This window comes from Megascapheus bottae, chromosome 14 (genome assembly GCF_031878675.1).
Source record: "Megascapheus bottae isolate mThoBot1 chromosome 14, mThoBot2.hap1, whole genome shotgun sequence".
Lineage (NCBI taxonomy): Eukaryota > Metazoa > Chordata > Mammalia > Rodentia > Geomyidae > Megascapheus > Megascapheus bottae.
In genome coordinates this window covers 50,837,436-50,855,555 of record NC_143522.1, presented here as the reverse complement: position 1 = coordinate 50,855,555, position 18,120 = coordinate 50,837,436, and the positions used below count along the sequence as shown (strand labels likewise).

The 18,120-nt window shown below is 41.7% G+C and overlaps 1 protein-coding gene and 1 pseudogene across 1 annotated transcript in view; one reads left to right on the top strand and one right to left on the bottom strand.

Annotated features, from left to right (window-relative positions):
* Positions 1 to 1,697, top strand: part of Nubpl (NUBP iron-sulfur cluster assembly factor, mitochondrial) — a 217,367-nt gene extending 215,670 nt beyond the window's left edge. The window contains exon 11 of the mRNA XM_090345207.1: positions 1,211 to 1,697. Coding sequence (XP_090201333.1) covers positions 1,211 to 1,231 — 21 coding nt within the window. The 3' untranslated portion in view covers positions 1,232 to 1,697. The remainder of the gene's footprint in view (positions 1 to 1,210) is intronic.
* A 13,322-nt stretch (positions 1,698 to 15,019) lies between these two features.
* On the bottom strand, positions 15,020 to 16,300 carry LOC150055239 (programmed cell death protein 6 pseudogene; annotated as a pseudogene).
* Positions 16,301 to 18,120: the final 1,820 nt, after the last annotated feature.

Below are 18,120 nucleotides of genomic sequence, written 5' to 3'. Positions count from 1 at the left end.
CATGTTTTGCAACCTGCTCCACTGAGACTGAACTACCTTGTTTGTTAACATTTCCTTACTGTGCAGTGGCTGTGGCACAAAGTTACCATGTGATGAACTATTGCAGAGAAGAGAGATTAGTCAGACCGATAACCATTTTCCTGGCTAACAAAAGGTATCTGTCTGAGCTGGAAGTTTGCTGCCCGTCTCTCTTAATACAATTGAGATATTTGTCCCTCTGTGAGTTTTCACTACGCTCCATAAACATTCATATATCATCACATACTATTCATAGCACTGTTTTTCAGATTATGTCAGGTATTGCTGCCATCATTTCTTTTACTTTTGAGTGTCTTGGGGCTAGCATTTTTTTTTTCTGTCTCAGTTGCAGTAAGTGTTTAGGTGATGTACAGACAGCACTGAGATGTGATTCATCTGAGCTGGAGATTTAAATGCTGCCACCAGGTGCTCTCCTCGTATCTCTGTATTATCTCAGACCTTAATTTCCCTTCAGCCATGTTTTTGCTCCCCTTTCTGACTCAAAGATTGTTCTGGATAGAGAAGCTGAAAGCAAAGTAGGAGTGAGTCATTCTGCCTTTATCATCTCTAAGTGTGTCATCTGCCCCAAGCAAGAGGTCAGCTCTTTTCTGTTCTTTTTCTTGGCCTGAGCTCACTTGTAGAGCTTTTACTGTTGTCCTATGTGTGTCTGGTTCCAAACCCTAGCCTTTTACTTTCCTATTTTGATTCTTTCCTTTCAGGTCCTCTTGTGATTCCTCTTTCCTGCCTTTCTTTGTAGATGTCCCAGTATGATATTAACTCATTGAAGACAGCAGTTTCTCTGGGTAGCTCCCTCTCTTCTTTTCCAGAACTATTTATAAGCAGATAGGCAGAGTTAAATTATGTGGGGCTGCCAGTCTTTGTGGAATCAAGTTCTACATGATTAGAAACTCTGGCCATAGAATCCAAGTATCTGGCCTCAAGACTTATCTGTAGAAATCCTGCAATGATGGCAACAATAAAGTAGCCTTTATTGAGTGTTTGCCATGATTCAGGCACTGGGTTAGGGATTTTATATGTATTATATCATTTAATTTTCACAATTAACACACAATATAGGTCTTAATATGCATGATTATAAATGAGGACATTATGATTTGAGCCAGATGGCAATGTTTACACACTTGTAATAAAGTTGCAAAGAGCCTGACTCAGGTCTCTCCCTGTTCTCCAGGTTCTACTTTATCCTCTGTAGAATGAGTGCTGCCCTCTGAGAATCAGTCCAATAACTTGCCTGATTTCCTCTGGATTCATGACTTGACAGAACTGTCTCCTTACAAGTCTCAGTAACACAAACTGCTCATATTCTTCTACTTGCTCATACTAGTCATGGGATGACAGGTCCCTTCTCATTCCAAGACCACTTCATCATCCATCTAGTCCTCCCTCATTGGCCAAAAATAGGCCTCAGCAGCTCTTTTCATGACAGACTTGCCCTTCCATGACATGAACTTGTCAGGAGAACTGGACTTGCATGAACTTGATGTTCCTCATCCAGCAGAATGGGGCTCTAACAGACCTTGTCAGGTTCTGCCGTAATCTCTCATCCTGTAGAGAACAAAGCTTGATGGACGGGGTGACAGATGTGCCCAGCCAAGTGGACCAGAGGAAAAGCATACCTCTGCTTCCCCTGCGCCTCGCTGGGGTTTTCATGCTCTGGGAAATGGGTTGGTTTGAAGGCTTTTCTTCAGCTATGATTTATATCATGTCTTTTCTCAAAAAGAATGTGAAGTAATTTACAATAAAATATGGTTAAAATAGTATGGCTAAGACTTTTTTTTTTAAAGACAGGCAAACAGACGGTCAGAAATCACTTGGTTTGAATCCATGACAAGAAGTTTTATAGCACATGCTTGTGTTTGATCAATATCTAGTACAAATGTCTAGGTATATGGGAATTGAGAACCTCAGAATGGGGAACATAGATGGAGGGTCTCATCCTGTGCATGTATCTGAATCAATGACGTCTTGCCTACTGACGTGCAGGGAAATACTTCCTCTCAGGGGAAGGCAGCAGATGGATTTCACAAGAGTTAAATCTAGCCAGTCTGCTCAAAGGTCAAAGTCAGGTTAATTCATCATTGTCATTGACAAAGGACCACAATAAATTTACCTTTAAATATTAATATCCAATTCACATATCACAAAGAACTCATACTGTCCATTTGTCTTTGCTATTATTTGAAGTAGAAAAATAGTAGCTACCATAATGGAACTTAAAAAAAAATTACCATGCTTGCTTCAAAGAGTATTTCTACTACTGTTTATTTGTTAAATAGTAGAACTACAAGGTGGGTGCTGATGCCAGTGGCTTGTGCTGCTCAGGAGGCTGAGATCTGAACATTGAGACATGATTTGAAAGCAGCCAGGGCAGGAAAAGTCCATGTGACTTTTATTTTCAAGTAACCAGAATCAGCTTCCTATTGTGACATAGTCTGGGAAGAGGTGAGTTCTGATTCAGACTCAGCCATGCACTATGACTCAATCAAGGGACAGAAGAAAGGACTATTGGCACTTCCCTGACCCCATCCAGATGTGTCTGTAACTATCTCACTAGTTTTACCAATGTCACTTAATAGCTGGCTGGAAAAAAATGAGGGGAAAATGCTACTTACAGAAAGTTGGCTTTTGAGACTCAAAGGAACTTAGGCTCAATGGTTTCCCTCATTTGTCATAATCAGTAGAAACCTAGGGCTCTACTAGCAGAGATCTGCAATAGAGCAAAATCTTGATACATAAGGCCATATAGTATGAAGCTAATTGAAAGGACCTCCAGGATACTGAAACAAAAGCCATATAACGAATGATTGTTGTCCTTAATGTACTATGTTGTCTCTCATCTCCTTTGCTATCCCTTGGTTATCTCATATTGTTATAGTATCTCACTTTGTTATCTGAAATATTGAATTTATTTGTATTTGGTTATTTGAAATTTGATAGGGAAGGGGGGAAAACCAAGACGGGTGTGGGGTGTGGGGGGGGAGGGTAATGGGTACCAAGACATGTGAAAGGGTATCAATGTATGTGAATTAATGCACCTTCTATCTGGCAAATATCATGTAACCCTTTTACTAATTACAATTTAAAAAAATCATACTCCAAAAAAAAAAAGTTGGCTTTTGGTTTCCATTATGTTGTTTGTGGTATAACAAAGTGACCAGGTGAATCAGAAGGAGATTCATTAAGTCCCTAATGGTTACCTTCCCTCTTCTCTATAATTCTTTGGGGGTATTTCAATAGTTTGTGGCATGGAATCAAAATGCTTAGGCAAGCTAGAAATTAAGTATTGATTAGTTTCAGTGAAAAGCAAACAATAAATCAGGCAAAATATGTAACTAAAAACCATCACCTTTTTATGTTAATGTAAAGGTTCTAAGTGTGTATTTACGGGAGTAGTATTTGAGGTAATTTGTCAGACATATATTGCCTGTCTCTTAGCTATAGTGTGAGGCCCTCAGTTTACAGCCAAGTACTACCAAATTAAATAAATGAATCTATGAATTAAGTAATTAAACTGGTGATAATATTACAGCCAAATTCAATCTTCAGAAGTGCTGGACCGTATATTATCTATCCTTTAATTGTTCATCACATAACTGTTCATCCATGCAGCCATCCACTCATCTGTCTATCTTTTCTTACACCCATCCTTCTATTGTTCACTCATATGACATTTATTGCATAGTATCATGGACTGAATTGTGTGTCCTACCAACTCAAATTCATATGCTGACATCTTAACATTTAACTTCAGAATATTAGCAGAGTTAGGGACACATCTTTAAAGATGTAATTAAGTTAAAATGAGATCATTATGTTGGTTCCAAATCCCTGATATCCTCATAAGAAAAGGAAAATTGGACAGATGCATATGGAGGAAAGGCCATATGAAGAGAGAACATAGCTATCTAACAGCCAAGAGTACTTAGCAGACACCACCTCTGCTGACACCTTAATCTCAGATGTTCTTTCTGTGAGAAACTAAATTCCTATTGTTTAAGCCACTAACCTATGGTATTTGGTTATCATTATCCTAACAAATAGATACATGTATCCACAGTATACTAGAGCTTTATGCTATATGTCTATCAGCTGTGCCTCCAAAGAGCTTTCTATGATCTAGCCACAAATACTGGGCAGTATCTACAGGAATCAAATGCCAATACCCTACTGCCATTGATGTGAGTTATAGCTGCTACAACTGGCATGGGCCTTCATTTGATATTGTATTCTGGCCAGAAATAGTTCCAGTGGGAGAGAGGTTCAGTTGGAGAATTATGTGAAATTTTCTATCAGCCACAAGATACTAAAACCTGAAGAGCTGTATTTTGTTTGGAATTTGTGTGACATCTTTTAGGCATGGAACAGTCTTCAGAGCATTTCTGCTGATTCTGCTCATCAGAAAACTCATTTTCACAGTAAAATCCTACTTGTGGCAGATCTGTGTATTCCCAGCTCCTGAGGCCCCAACTAATCTCAGGAGGTGGAGCCCTGGCAACAGGCAGCCAGGCTCCCACACATTCTGTTCATTCGCTTGCTGTTTATGTGAAGCCAACAACTTAGGGAACAAATCAGGGTGTGGACGGAGCGGGCTGACCAAAGCAATTCCCACCCGGTAGGTTTGGGAGTAGAATGGAGCCACACATTTTACAAAGTGAAAATGAGCCAGAGTATTGAAATAAGGCATTTTGAGCTGTAAGGAGCCTTGGATGTTACACAATGAAAGTTCTCCGTTTGAAGATTTGGAACCAGACACAGGTTGTGTTTTGTCTAACATTAAAATATGAGCTACTTACGGAGTTGGTATGCAGACACCTGTGCCTTCCTTGGAGCACAGCTGTCTCTTCTGCCACTGTATGTTCAGGTTGGGGAATTAGAATTTTAGAGCTAATTCCCTGGCAAACACCATGTTTGTATGTCAGGTGTGTTGCGGCTGAATAGATAGGACTGTCTCCTCTTTGGTGTCTGTGTATGCAGTTAGGCTTCCTACTAGTGTGGGATCCTGAATCAAGAAAGCATAACTCTCGCTTTCTGCTCAGAAATAGAGCTGCTTATTAACATGAGAAATGTGGAAGGGAAGAATGCGTATGTGGCACCATCTGTGTGGCAGGTACTAAGCTGGCCCTTCACAGAACTCGGTATGAAGAAATAGATCAAAGAGATTACATCTCTTATCCAAGATCCTTCAGGAATTTTAAGAGAGTTCCAGGGTTTGTTCTGTTCCAGAACCTGTCTATAATTCTCCCACTATTCTCTATTCCTTCCCATGGCATGATAAATAAGTGTTATAAAGTGAAACTAGGTTTATAGCAAGATGAGAAAATGGGCAAACATAGCTAGATGTGGTAGCTCATGCCTGTAATCCTAACTACTTAGGAAGCTGAATAGGAAACTTCTCAATTTGAAGCCAGCTAGAGCAGAATAGTCTGTGAGACTCTTACCTATAAATAACCATCAAAAGGCCAGAAATGAAGCTGTGCCTCTTTTCACTCACTGGCCTTGAGTGAAAAAGCTTAAGAAATAGTACCCAGGCCATGAGTTCAAGCCCCAGTACCGCACAAAACACCAAACAACAAAGCTGGCAAGCATAGAGAATATCTTATTTGTTAGCCTTAACTTTTCTCTGTCTGTCATGAGTCTATCTCCAGGCTAAAATAGACCTAGTTGATGCAAGGCTCAATAGCTACTTGCATGTGATCATATAAAATGATGTTTATCAAAAATAACTCCAAGAAATGGAGACAAGAGATTTTAAAAATTTTTTGTTTTGTTGTAAAGATGATGTACAGAGGAGTTGCAGTTACGTAAGAAAGGTAATAAGTACATTTCTTGTCGAACTTTGTTACCCTTTCCTTCATTTTCCCCCTGTACCCCCCAAGTTGTAAAGTTCATTTCTTACCTAGTGCCTTGTGAGTATGGCTGTTGCATTGGTTCACCCTTTATCCTTTGTTCACCATTTTCTTATTCCCTTTTCCTTCCCCAAATCAGATAAATGTATATATATTAGACACAGGGTAACGGAATCTAAAACAGTGACATAGGAGATAAATCAAAGAGAACAAAAAGAAAGAAAGAAAGGAAGAAAAAAGAAAGAAAGAGGGAAGGAAGGAAAAAAGAAAGGAACGAAGTTCATCCAGTACATTAAAAACAACGTCAGTGGACCAGGAGTTTGGTTTAGTGGTAAAGTGCTTGCCTAGCATGCATGAAGATCCAGGTTTGATTCCTTGGTACTACATACATAGAAAAAGCTGGAAGTGGTGCTACGGCTCAAATTGTAGAGTGCTAGCCTTGAGAAAGCGCAAGGACAGAGCTCAGGCTCTGGGGTCAAGCCCAGGACTGGAACAAAAAAAAATTAAAAAACAACATCATCAACAACAAAAAAACTCTCTTGTTTCCATATCTTGGAGTTCATTTTGGTTAGTATCATTTTATATGGTCATATGTATATAGCTATTGGGTTGAGAGAAACCATGGAGCCTATGTTTCTTTGGCTTAATATGATTTTTTTCCAAGACTTTTTATTTCCTTGTGAATGGAGCAATGTCATTCTTTCTCATGGAAGCACAGAATTGCATTGTGTATATATAGACATTTTCTTGATCCATTCATGTACTGAGGGGAATCTGAGTTAGTGCCATATCTTAGTTATGGTAAATAATGCTGGAATGAGCATAGTTGTGGCCTTGTTTGTGATCATTTGGGTAAATGCACTGTAGTGAGATTTCTGGATCATGGAGACATACTGTATTTAGTGCAAGAGGTTTTTTTAAAAAAAATTTGTGTATGATTTTGTTTTTATTGTAATTTATTGTATGATTTTTATTGTAATTAATAGAAGGGTTACATTATATTTGCCAGATAGAAAGTGCATTACTTCACATACATTGATACCCTTTCTCATGTCTTGGTCCCCATTTCCCTCCCCCCAACCCCCACCCCTCATCTTGTTTTCCCCCTTCCCTATCCAATTTCAAATAACCAAATACAAATATATCCAATATATCAGATAACAAAGTGAGATACTGTAACAATATGAGATAACCAAGGGACAGCAAAAGAGATGAGAGATAATATAGTACATTAATTAAGGACAACAATCACTCATTATATGGCTTTTGTTTCTATATCCTAGAGGTCCTTCCATTTAGTATCATACTATATGGCCTTATGTATCTAGGTTTTGCTCTATTGCAAATCTCTGCTATGAGAGCCCAAGATTTCTACTGATTATGACAAATGAGGGAAACCATTGAGCCTATGTTCCTTTGAGTCTGGCTTACTTCACTTAATATGATTTTTTCGAAGTCTTTCCATTTCCTAACAAATGGGGAGATGTCATTCTTTCTGACAGCAGCATAGAATTCCATTGTGTACAAATACCATATCTTGTTGATCCACTCATCAACTGAGGGACATCTGGGTTGGTTCCATATCTTTGCTATGGTAAATAGTGCTGCAATGAACATCACTGTGCTAGTGGATTTAGTATGTCCTTGTTTCTGGACAATTGGGTAAATGCCTAGTAGTGGAATTCCTGGGTCATAGGGGAGCTCTATGTTTAGTCTTTTGAGGAACTGCTATACTTCTTTCCACAACATCGTGAAAATGACAATCTTGCCAAGGGCTATCTACAAATTCAACGCAATACCCATCAATATCCCAATGTCATTCTTTAAAGAAATAAAAGAGGTTTTTATTTTTTTTAACTTTTCCCCCTTTGTTTATTTCTGTACTGGTTTGTCTTATATGGAAGTTTATCTGGGGGAGAGTAAGAAGAAGCACAGAAATAGAGGGACAAAAAGGGCGAGCTAATTCAGCAGTGATACTCACTAGATATTATGTAGAAATGAATGATATAACTTATAGGAGGAGGTTCAGGAGGAAAAAACTAGGATAAAATGAAGAGGTGATTCTGTTCAAAAAAATGTAATCACTAGCCGAGTGCAGTGGCTCACTCCTGTAATCCTGGCTACTCAGGAGGCTGAGATCTGAGGATCAAGGTTCAAAGCCAGTCCAAGCACAAAAGAACCTAAGACTCTTATCTTAATTAACCTCTAGAAACCGGAAATGGGGCTTGGCTCAAGGGTAGGGCGATAGCCTTGAGCTGAAGAGCTCAGGGACAGCAACCAGGTCAAGTTCAAGCCCCATGACTCCTCTCCCCCCCCCCCCGCCACAAATGTAATCACATTTACAATAAAATCAAAATACATTCTTTAAAAAAAAAAAAAGAATCTAAAACAGGCTCTGGTGGCTCATGCCTGTAATCCTAGCTACTCAGGAAGCTGAGATCTGGGGATTGTGGTTCAAAGCCAAAGCCAGACTGGGCACAAAAATCCCTGAGACTCTTCTCTCCAATTAATCACCAGAACACCAGAAGTGACGCTGTGGTTCAAGTGGTAGAGCACTAGTCTTGAGCTGAAGAGCTCAGAGACAGTACCCTGGCTCAGATTCCAAGCCCTGTGACTAACCAAAAAAAAGGGGGAGGGAACTTTAGTTGATATTGATTTTAAGCCATATAATGGCCATGAAAGTTCTTAGGGCTCTAAACTTAGAACCAACTTTGTATTAAGACCTGTTGGGAGCAGCTTTCACTTACCTTTTTAAGTACTAACAGTAGATTTGCCATCTCCCTCAAACCTTGTCTCTTAAGTACCAGATCTGGCTTCATTTATAGCTGAAACATGTCTCTCCTTCCTGCAAAGACCATTGTTAGATTCCAGAGAAGACTATGGGTATCATGCTGAGTGCTTAGAAATTTTGATTTTTACTTTTATGGACAGTTAAAAGAGAATGACCACAGTGATAAACAATGTGTCAGTCTGACTCATTTATATTCTGTTTGTACAGTTACATTTTCTATGGAGCTAATATTTACTAATCACTGATGTCCCAGGCATTAGTGGTCTCCCTTAAGATTCAGGATAACCGTGTGTTATTTCACAGAGGTGTAAACTCTCTGAGTGGTCAAACCACTCAACTTAGTTCATCCTGCCATCAAACAAGCAGAGAGGAGCTTCAAACCCAGGCTGTCTATGCAAATCCTTGAGCTCTCAACCACTGTGCATGCTGCCTTCAATTTTTCACTTCATTGTTCATATATCTAGTCAGGAGGTTTTTATCTGCCTGCTCATTTATTTTCCATAATTCTTGTTCTTTGGACATATGATTCTAAGGCCCCTTGAAGTACTGAGATTCCATAGCTGATTAAAGTTGTAATTTATGCAGTCTGATTAATTTGTACTAATGCCGGAGTTCATTCAGGATGTTAATTTCTGTATTGAAGGTTCCAGCAGCTTTTTTAGTTTATTTACAGCTCTGCTTCTGATGTTAAAGGAACCATGCTGCCTTTCCCAGAATAACATTTAAAACCCAATTTTTAAAATGTAAGGCTCAAAAAACATAATCTGAAAGGCTTTCTACCATGCACACAACATACCAATTTCCCATATGGACCAAAATAGTCATTTTAAGCCCCTGTTCTCTTGGTTGTCTCTCCCTAGTCTCACAGATGCATTGCTAATTGCTTGCAGCTTCAGATCCTTCATAACATGAGGTAACAATTTGGGTGTCTTACGCTTAAGTGCTGCATTTGTTAGCCTTGCCAGGCCTAGAATTGATGTTGGCTCATGAGCATGCCAAATCCAGGCTGAAATCAACTCATCTGAGGCTTCAGAAAGCTTCTGGAGAACCCTTATTGTACTGCTTGCAGACTTAGGACGAGGGCCAGTGGTGCAACTAGTTCCATAGCCAGGATGCCTGGTGGTCAGACAGCAGTATTGGGTGGCAGCCCTTTTGGACCAGTGCATGTATTTGAGTCTTTCCAGTCATGATGTGCTGGTTGAAGAATGGTTCTGGAAGAGATGCTCATTCCATTCATAGACCTACCACTTGAGTTCCCTCCAAATGTCTGAGTGACTCTTTGCAGCTGAAGCAGACTCCATTTGGAATGCACCTCAAATTCATTCTTATTGGACTGAAAGGAAAGGAAATAGGGGCAGCAATGTGGCCTAGTGGTAGAGTGCTTGCCTAGCATGCATGAATCCCTGGGTTCTATTCCTTAGTACCACATACACAGAAAAAGCCAAAAGTGGTGCTGTGGCTCAAGGTAGAGTGCTAGCCTTGAGAAAACCCAAGGACAGTGCCCAGGTCCTGAGTTCAAGATCCAGAACTATCAAGAAAGGAAATGGTAGGATTCTACAATCTCACTTTAATTAGAATCATGGGATATCGCTTTGGAGGCTATTGAAACTGTTGCTTTGCTTTGGCCTTGTTTGTCAGTCCCAGACTTTGTAGTCTGACCAGCCTGGGTTCTACCCAAGCTCTGCTCATAGTCTGTATGATAATGAGGCAGCCATCTGACCATCCTGAGTCTTTTTTCTCTATGTCAATGGAGTGCTATGTGAGGTCGGCGTGACAGTGCTGCTGAAGCTCCTTGGCGCCCCATGCTCAGCTGTGGAGCCAGCACACTCAGCAGCGATGTGGAGCTATTTCTATTCCCTCTTTTCCTCTCTCCCCACAGGACATACTCCTCCAGAAAAACACATTTGATGCAAACTAGCATTTGAAGAGCTCTTATCCAGATGTGAACCATGCAGTGTATGAACTTGTGGGAGTTTCATTAAAACCTAATTTTAATGTCATCATTTATCAAAAGGTATCACAAGACAAGCATTCAGAACTAATTTCATCTAGGCTTTTTCTATATTGTGTACTCATAAAATGTAAAACCCTCCCCACTCCACCTGTAGTGCCCATCCACTAATGGAACAATAATAATAGGTTGACTGTTCTTTTTGTTTGTTTGTTTCCACTCCTGGGTTTGACCTCAGAGCCTGGGCACTGTCCCTGAGCTGCTTTTACCACTTGAGCCACAGCACTACTTCTGATCTTTTCTGATTATGTGGAACTGAGGAATTGAACCCAGGGCTTCATGCATTCTAGGGAAGCATTCTAGCACTAAGCCACATTCCCGGCCACACCCACTGTTCTTGCCTCCTGGACTGTCATACAGCTTTCTCTTGTCATGTTTCTCCTGAAAGTAGGCTTACTAAGTGCAGTGGTCTGATCTTGCCACTCTTTGTAGATCAGTTTCTATGTAAAAGTAGGCTCAGGGCCTCAGCTGACTAGTACTTGAACATGAACATTGAAATTGAAGTGTTAGAACCCATCTGTGTTCAATGACTTAGCAGAGAGAAAGGAAGTATCTTCAGGAAGCTGCCTGAGAGCCATTTTAAAGGGAAGGTAGTCCTTGCCTTGATCCAGAGATCAAATTCCCAATATAAATCCACATAAAGCATGAGAACTGTACTCAGCACTTGCTAAGTAAACAATGTCAAGTGTCATTATTATTGTCCCTACTGTTAACAAAGGCTTGTCCCTGAATTGTCTAAGGTGTGGCTCTGAATATCATTCCTAAATGATCTTCCATCTCAGAGAATGATGGGTGGGGTTTGAACCACCATTTGTCCAGCCAAAGTGGGAACAATTCACTACTTCAGGACTGATTCCCAAGCTATCTCAGACCTCTGTGTACTCTTTATTTTCTCTAAAATGCCATGACTAGCTGGCTCCAGCTGGACATCTCTAATGTACCTGGCTTCTTGCTGTCTCGTATGCACTGTGCATTGTTGTAGATTCATCTGATGAGCAGACGGAAGTGATATGCAGCCAGACTACCAAGTTCACATTGTCTGGCATTTAGGCCTTAGAAATCAGATTCAGAGAATGTATACCTGACATTGTAATTCCAGAGAAAAGTTTTGGACAGAATAACCCTTTGCCAGGACTGGGTAATTTAAAGTCTGGGTGAAATGGGGCCAGAAAGAACCCAGAATATACAGGTCTGAATCTTGGCTGGGGAGATGGAGAAGACTTGAGGCGCCAGACAGCTGGCCTCCCTCCAAATGTTTACCCTCCTGGTGCCATAGAGCTGTGGCTGGGCAGCTCGTGTGCTATCTCCCCCCCCCCCCCAGTCCAGACTCCCCTCCCATCAAATCTTCCTCAGGGCCTACTGACCTAGAAGGGTGAGGAGACATGAGACAGGAATCAGCCCCTGTCCTGGCAGAGGACACTGTGGGATTATAGTGTGTGTTCTCTGGGTATGAGACTGTAAGGTCTGGCACTAGACTTTGAACCCAAATCCACCTCTCCCCAGGGTGTGGCCCTTATTCCCTGGAAACCTTCCTTGCTCCTAGAGGCAAAGGGAGGAGGAGAGACTTGGGGTTATATCCATGGGTGACCTCTGGCTCAGAGCCAATGAGGATATGGACAGCTGTTCTCCTATGCCATTTCCTCCCTGTCCTGCTCCCACCACCACCTCTTTGTCCCATGGTGCCCAGGCTGCCTGCTGTACTTGGACACCTCTGAGCTCACCATGGGCCTCCTGAAAGACCTGTGAGGCTTTCAGCTTTTATCTGCATGTCTCTACGTGGAGTCCACTTCCCACATGAGACAGCACATGCTGCTCTCTCCCTGGTGTACCTGTACTCGGGAGCTGTTGTTCCATCTGAGATTGCTTTTTCTCCTTCCTAAAGCCCAGTGCCCATGGAGCCAGTCAGACCTCTAGGACAGAAGATGTGGGGCTTTTCTCAGCCTACGGCACTAGAGGTGCTGCGTAAGAAGACTCTCTCCCCAGTCCCTCTTCCTGGACACTCAGGTATTAAGTTGGAGAAATTAAGATTAATGAGGTGAAAGGAGAGTGTCTTGTTACTATTATTGCTTCACTTCCTGTGTGCCTGAGGACAAAGAGGGAACCAGAGGCCAGGGTGGCAGCACTGTCAGGAACATAGACTTCATGTGTGGGAGGCTGGCACTGTTTGGGAACAGCTAGGGCTCTCTGTCTCCCAAGACTTCCTGGGAGCCAAGGCATCTAGATTCTAATGTTCCCCAAGACTTGACGATGCACAGGTTCTCCAAGGACCAGATTAGGACTTTTCTCTTGGGGTTCCAGTGGATCTATCCCAGGAATGCGGCAGAGATCTCACAAAGCCCCGCATTTTTGAGGTTATCTCCAAAGATAAGCTGGTATAACTGAAAGACCAGTTTTAACCTTGTGCTCAACTTTGGTAGCAGGTCTATGAACTTCAAAAAATCAATCCTGGTATTCTGTCTTGTTGATAGGATAATTACATGGCCTGGTGTGTGTTCTTTCAAAAGGACACATGTTAAGGGCTTTTATTTATTGAATGTAGACCTCTGCAATGCAATAGGGCAAAACCTAGATACATGAGGCCATATAGCATGAGGCTAAATGAAAGGACCTCCAAGATATAGAAACAAGAGCCATATAAGGTGTGACTGTTGTTCTTAATGTACTGTGTTATTTCTCATTTCTTTTGTTGTCCCTTAGTTATCTCATATTGTTACAGTATCTTGCCTTGTTATCTGATATATTGTATATATGTTTATTTGAAATAGGATAGGGAAGGGGGAAAACAAGATGAGGGGAGGGGGTGGGGGAGGCAAATAGGGACAAAAACATGAGATGGGGTAGCAATGATTGTTAAGTAATGCACCCCCAATCTGGTGAATATAATGTAACCCTTCTATTAATTATAATAAAAAATTAAAAATGAATAAGGAAAATATTAGATTAGTATCATATTTATATAAAAATTTTAACTATTAAAAAAAACCCTCTGCAATGCATGAAAATGTTTGAAGTCATGTTTGAACAGTTCAAGAAGGCTCAGAGAATGGAGATGTCCTGGTTCTTGTTGGCTTCTATCTTGGTGAGTTGAGAGGAGAATGTTCCCTTTCCACTGCTATGGCTCTGGGAGAAGTGGGCTGGCTCCTCAGGCATGGAACCAAGTGGAGAATTCCCCCTTTGCCCCCCCAAAAATCCTAGGAACCTAGGTTCCAGAACATTCTGAATACTTGACATGGTGTGGAGCCTGGGCACTGGGATTTCTAAAGACGCCTGAAACTTCAGAAACAGTGCTTTGAGGCAGCGATTCTCAAACCTTAAAATTCATTAGAAGAACTTGAAGAAGCTAATTAAAACACAAAGCTCAGCCCCACCCCACAGCATCTGACTCAGTGTATCTGGATCTTATTCCAAAATCTGCATTTCTAATAAGGTCCCAGGTAATGTGAGCTCAGCTTCAAGCTCTCACTCATAGCTAGGGCTCCATAACTTAAGCCATTTCCCCACTTCCCACTTTCCCCACTGGTAAATTGGAGTTAAGAGTCTCGGATTTGCCTGCCTGGGCTGGCTTTGATTTTTCAGGAGCTCTGAAAATTTTTATTAGCTAGGATTTGTAGGTGTGAGCCACAGGCACCCAGTGTGATACTGTATTTCATACACCGTATCTTCAAGGTTCATCCACATTGTAACGTGTCAAAATGTCCTTTCTTTCAAGGTCTACTGTGAGGGTATATATACTTCATCAATAGTGGAGTGTCTTCTGCCTTTTGGCCATTGTCAGCTATCTATTTTTAAGTAACAGATTGAAGACATCTTTCCATGTCAGTTCCTACAGTGGCACCTCATTCTTGCTTACTGGTTGCCTACTACTCCATCATATGGAAGCCTAGAACCACACAATTAGTTAGTAGTATTGAAAATAGGTTTTTTTTCTGTAATATTCATTACTTTATTGCATATGTTGTATATTTCAATGAATATAATAAATACTCCCTTAAAAAAGTAAAGCACATGAAAAGTTTCTGTGCAAGTTCCATTACTACTCATAATATTCCATATAATCCTAAAATTCTATTCTAATAAAATCATTTCAATTACAGAACTGAAGATGTCTAGAAAAGGACATGATACTTTTTTTGCTTGCATGTACAATATCTGAAACATTATTACACTTTACCCCATGGCACAGTCAACAAACCCCAGATTTGTATCATATCGCTGAAGCTGCTGTTATAGCAGCAATACTGCTAACCAGCTTAGACATATATGTACAGTTAAGTCACAACCATCAATTATATAAAATCTACAGAAGGAAAAGCAACTAATCCAACTGCATCTGTGTCTTGATTCGTCCCAGGTAAAGAGTTTGGCATTTTCAGTCTTTCTTCCCATACTGTACTGATATTCACAAGGTGTGGTTACATGGTGCTGAAGACCATGGAGAGATACTGCTCATAAGACACCTGAATCCAGCCATCTTGATCGGTGTCGTAGAGCCTAAATATGTCTGTCAACCTAAATGATTGACCTGACAGTCACTGGATTAAACGGGGTCCATGTACCATTGGAGAGTGCTTGCTGATGCTCGTTGTCCGATATCACCCCACTCCTATCTTTATCAACCCGCTGGAAGACGTTCCACAGGAAGCTCTGGTCCCGCAGCGCTGCACCCGCGGCAGGGCTGGGGCCGGCCCGGGGCCCGCCATGGACTGAAGCCTCATTGGCAACGCGGCCAAGGAGAAAATAGGTTTTTTTTTAAACCCCAGGCCTGAACTGCAGGATTGCCATATTAGGTCTGGCCACTCTCCTTCATAGGCCAAATAGACAGGATGAGGGACAGCAGATGTACTACATAGCAGCCGTGTGAAAAGAGCACTTCAGTACATCTTCAGCCTTCTTCAGGGGTACAGACATTGACTTCAAGTTAAATAGGGAGAATAGGGAACACAGGTAAAAAAGGTATGTATAATTAAACCTGTCCTAAGTCACAAGTTGACTGTATCTCAGTCTTTGTCTCTGGGAACCCGTTGGCTAATCTGCAGCTTTTGACTATCTTCTTGAAGATGATAAGTAGAAAGGGCTTTTGGTGGGCAGTCACATGATGCTGATAGGTATATCTTGTTCTTCCTAGAACCCAAAGTGATTGCAAAATGAGCACTAGAAGGAATAACTCAGATCAAAGAGCACATAAACTAAGGGTCTGAGCGTCCTGTTTCCATTAACTCACAGGCCCTGCAACAGTATCTTTTAGGTTGCCTCTTGCAGTACAGCAGGGATTTGTACCTGGTTCTTTCTGATGATAGTGGTGAGTGACTGTCAACCCTTCAGGAGATTTGCAGGGTGCATATACATTTGGAGCTACTAAGAGGCCAGCAGAGTATTGTGCAAGTATAAGATAGGGTGGTGCAATTTGACTAGATCCTGGGAGGATAATGATAAATGAAGTGGTGGTGGTAAGGACCACCTGATCTACCCCTGATTTACAAGGCCCTGTTCTGTAACCTCCTACAACACAATTATTACCAGCTTTCTATTAGTGCTGACCTGGCTGCTTCTGGGGGGCACTGGAATAATAATGATCAGTAGCATCTGCAGGCCAGAAGGGACCTCAGACTCCATCTAGCCCAACTCTTTGTCTTTGGAGAGGAGGACATTGAAGCCTGAGAGATGAACCCCAGGGCTACACATGTGAGTTTCCCTCTGCCTCCACGGAGAGGGTGTGGCTCTTGGCTCCATCTGTAAGATGATGTTCCATCCTGTTTTCATCCCAATTGTATTGACTCATAGTCACTGTTGATGCTGGAAACTTGTTTTCCCAAGTGTGTAAATCATTACTGTTTATTTCTTCTTTAGTCCTTCCAGCCAGTTGAGCTTTATTAAAAGATATTTATGCTCTCTGATCACTTCCACTTCCTTGTCTTCCTTTCAGGAATGGAAAATCGATCGGAGTGTCATTAAGGGAACATTCCTGAAGATTGCTGGCAACAGTGGATTTATCACCCAACTTACTTGCTTTCACTGAGCCACTGGAATTTCTTCCACAGGGGATGAAAGCTAGTGTTATTTTACTGTCTGAACCCAGGCCCTTTACTGAATGCCAAGTTTTCTTTCCACTGTCTCCCTGTCGTCTGCTGATCCCATCTCTGTCCTGATTAATTAGTTCAACCTGCCCCCCCTTATATTGACCCAAGAATCATCTTGTTTAGTATGTGTCAGGAAATTTCAGAGAATGTTTTATTCAGGGGCCTTTTGCCTACTACCCTATTGAGAGAGGGGGAGGCTGTCCTTCCTGAAGTATCTTGAGTTACATGGAACAAATGGCCTAAATAATGGTGGGATTCTTCCTGCTGCCAGGTCTGAATGCTTCTAAGTCTCACAAGGGCGAGCCCTGCTGACTTCTCTCCTTACTACCCAGAGCCAGGGAAGGGCACAGCCACCTCACCAGCTCCAGTCTAATGCTCTTTGATGTCTCCGTGCTTAATTTGCTTTTTTTTTTTAAAATTGTTTTGTTGTTGTTGCTGTCTATTGGCTCTGTCCCTTCAGGAGAAATTGGAGAAAAAAGTCTCAACACTGAATGTTTTCTTACCAGTCACAGAGAAATGGATGGGAAAGATGATTCTACATGGTCTTTAATGGGAGACAGTCATTCAACTAAGAGCCACACCAACCCTAGACACATGATAGTTCTTCTAGCCACTCAATAAGATGCTTTTAAATGTTTGGTTACCCACTCACTAGCTGATATTAAAATTCCAGTAACTCCTTTCCCAATCAGCAACTCCCAGGATGCTGAGAGCCTATTTGCTTGACACAAACAGACCTGATGTCCACAAACATCTCCCTTCAGATCACTTTCATATGAATGTGCAAGTGCACCCTTAGAACCTTCTTACAATTCCCTATAGCCTGGCCAGGCTGTAATTGTGTTGGCCGTCAGTGAGAGGCCTCTTATACATCTCCATCAGACAGCCCAAGCCAGCTGCCCCCTCCTGCAGATCAGCCCCCACCCCCATTTGCCTGGGAGCTGCTATGCAGGCTGCAGCATTTGGCTGGTTCATTTGTCTTCATTAATGTTGCTTATAACAGGGGCCTTTGTCCCATATATGATTATGTGTGATTGGATCCTCTTGAGTGTATAAACACTGAGCTCTGGAGTGAGGCCTCAAGCAAGCAGCAGCCTGAAATGGTTTGGTGCTCTCGGGGAGCAGAGATGGGGCCACACTGGGTCTTGCTTCTTAAATGTCAGGAACTGGTTATTGGACTGATAAGCGTTAGGAATGTAGTTGCCTTGGTCCCCAACCCCGAGGACTCGCCTTTGTCAGCCTGTTCCCTCCAACCTTTCCCCACCCTTGCCCCCTCACAAGGGAAGTTCTACATTTGCCAAGTTCTCTCACTGTCAGTGTTACCCCATCAAATGACTCACTTATCTTTTTCTCCTT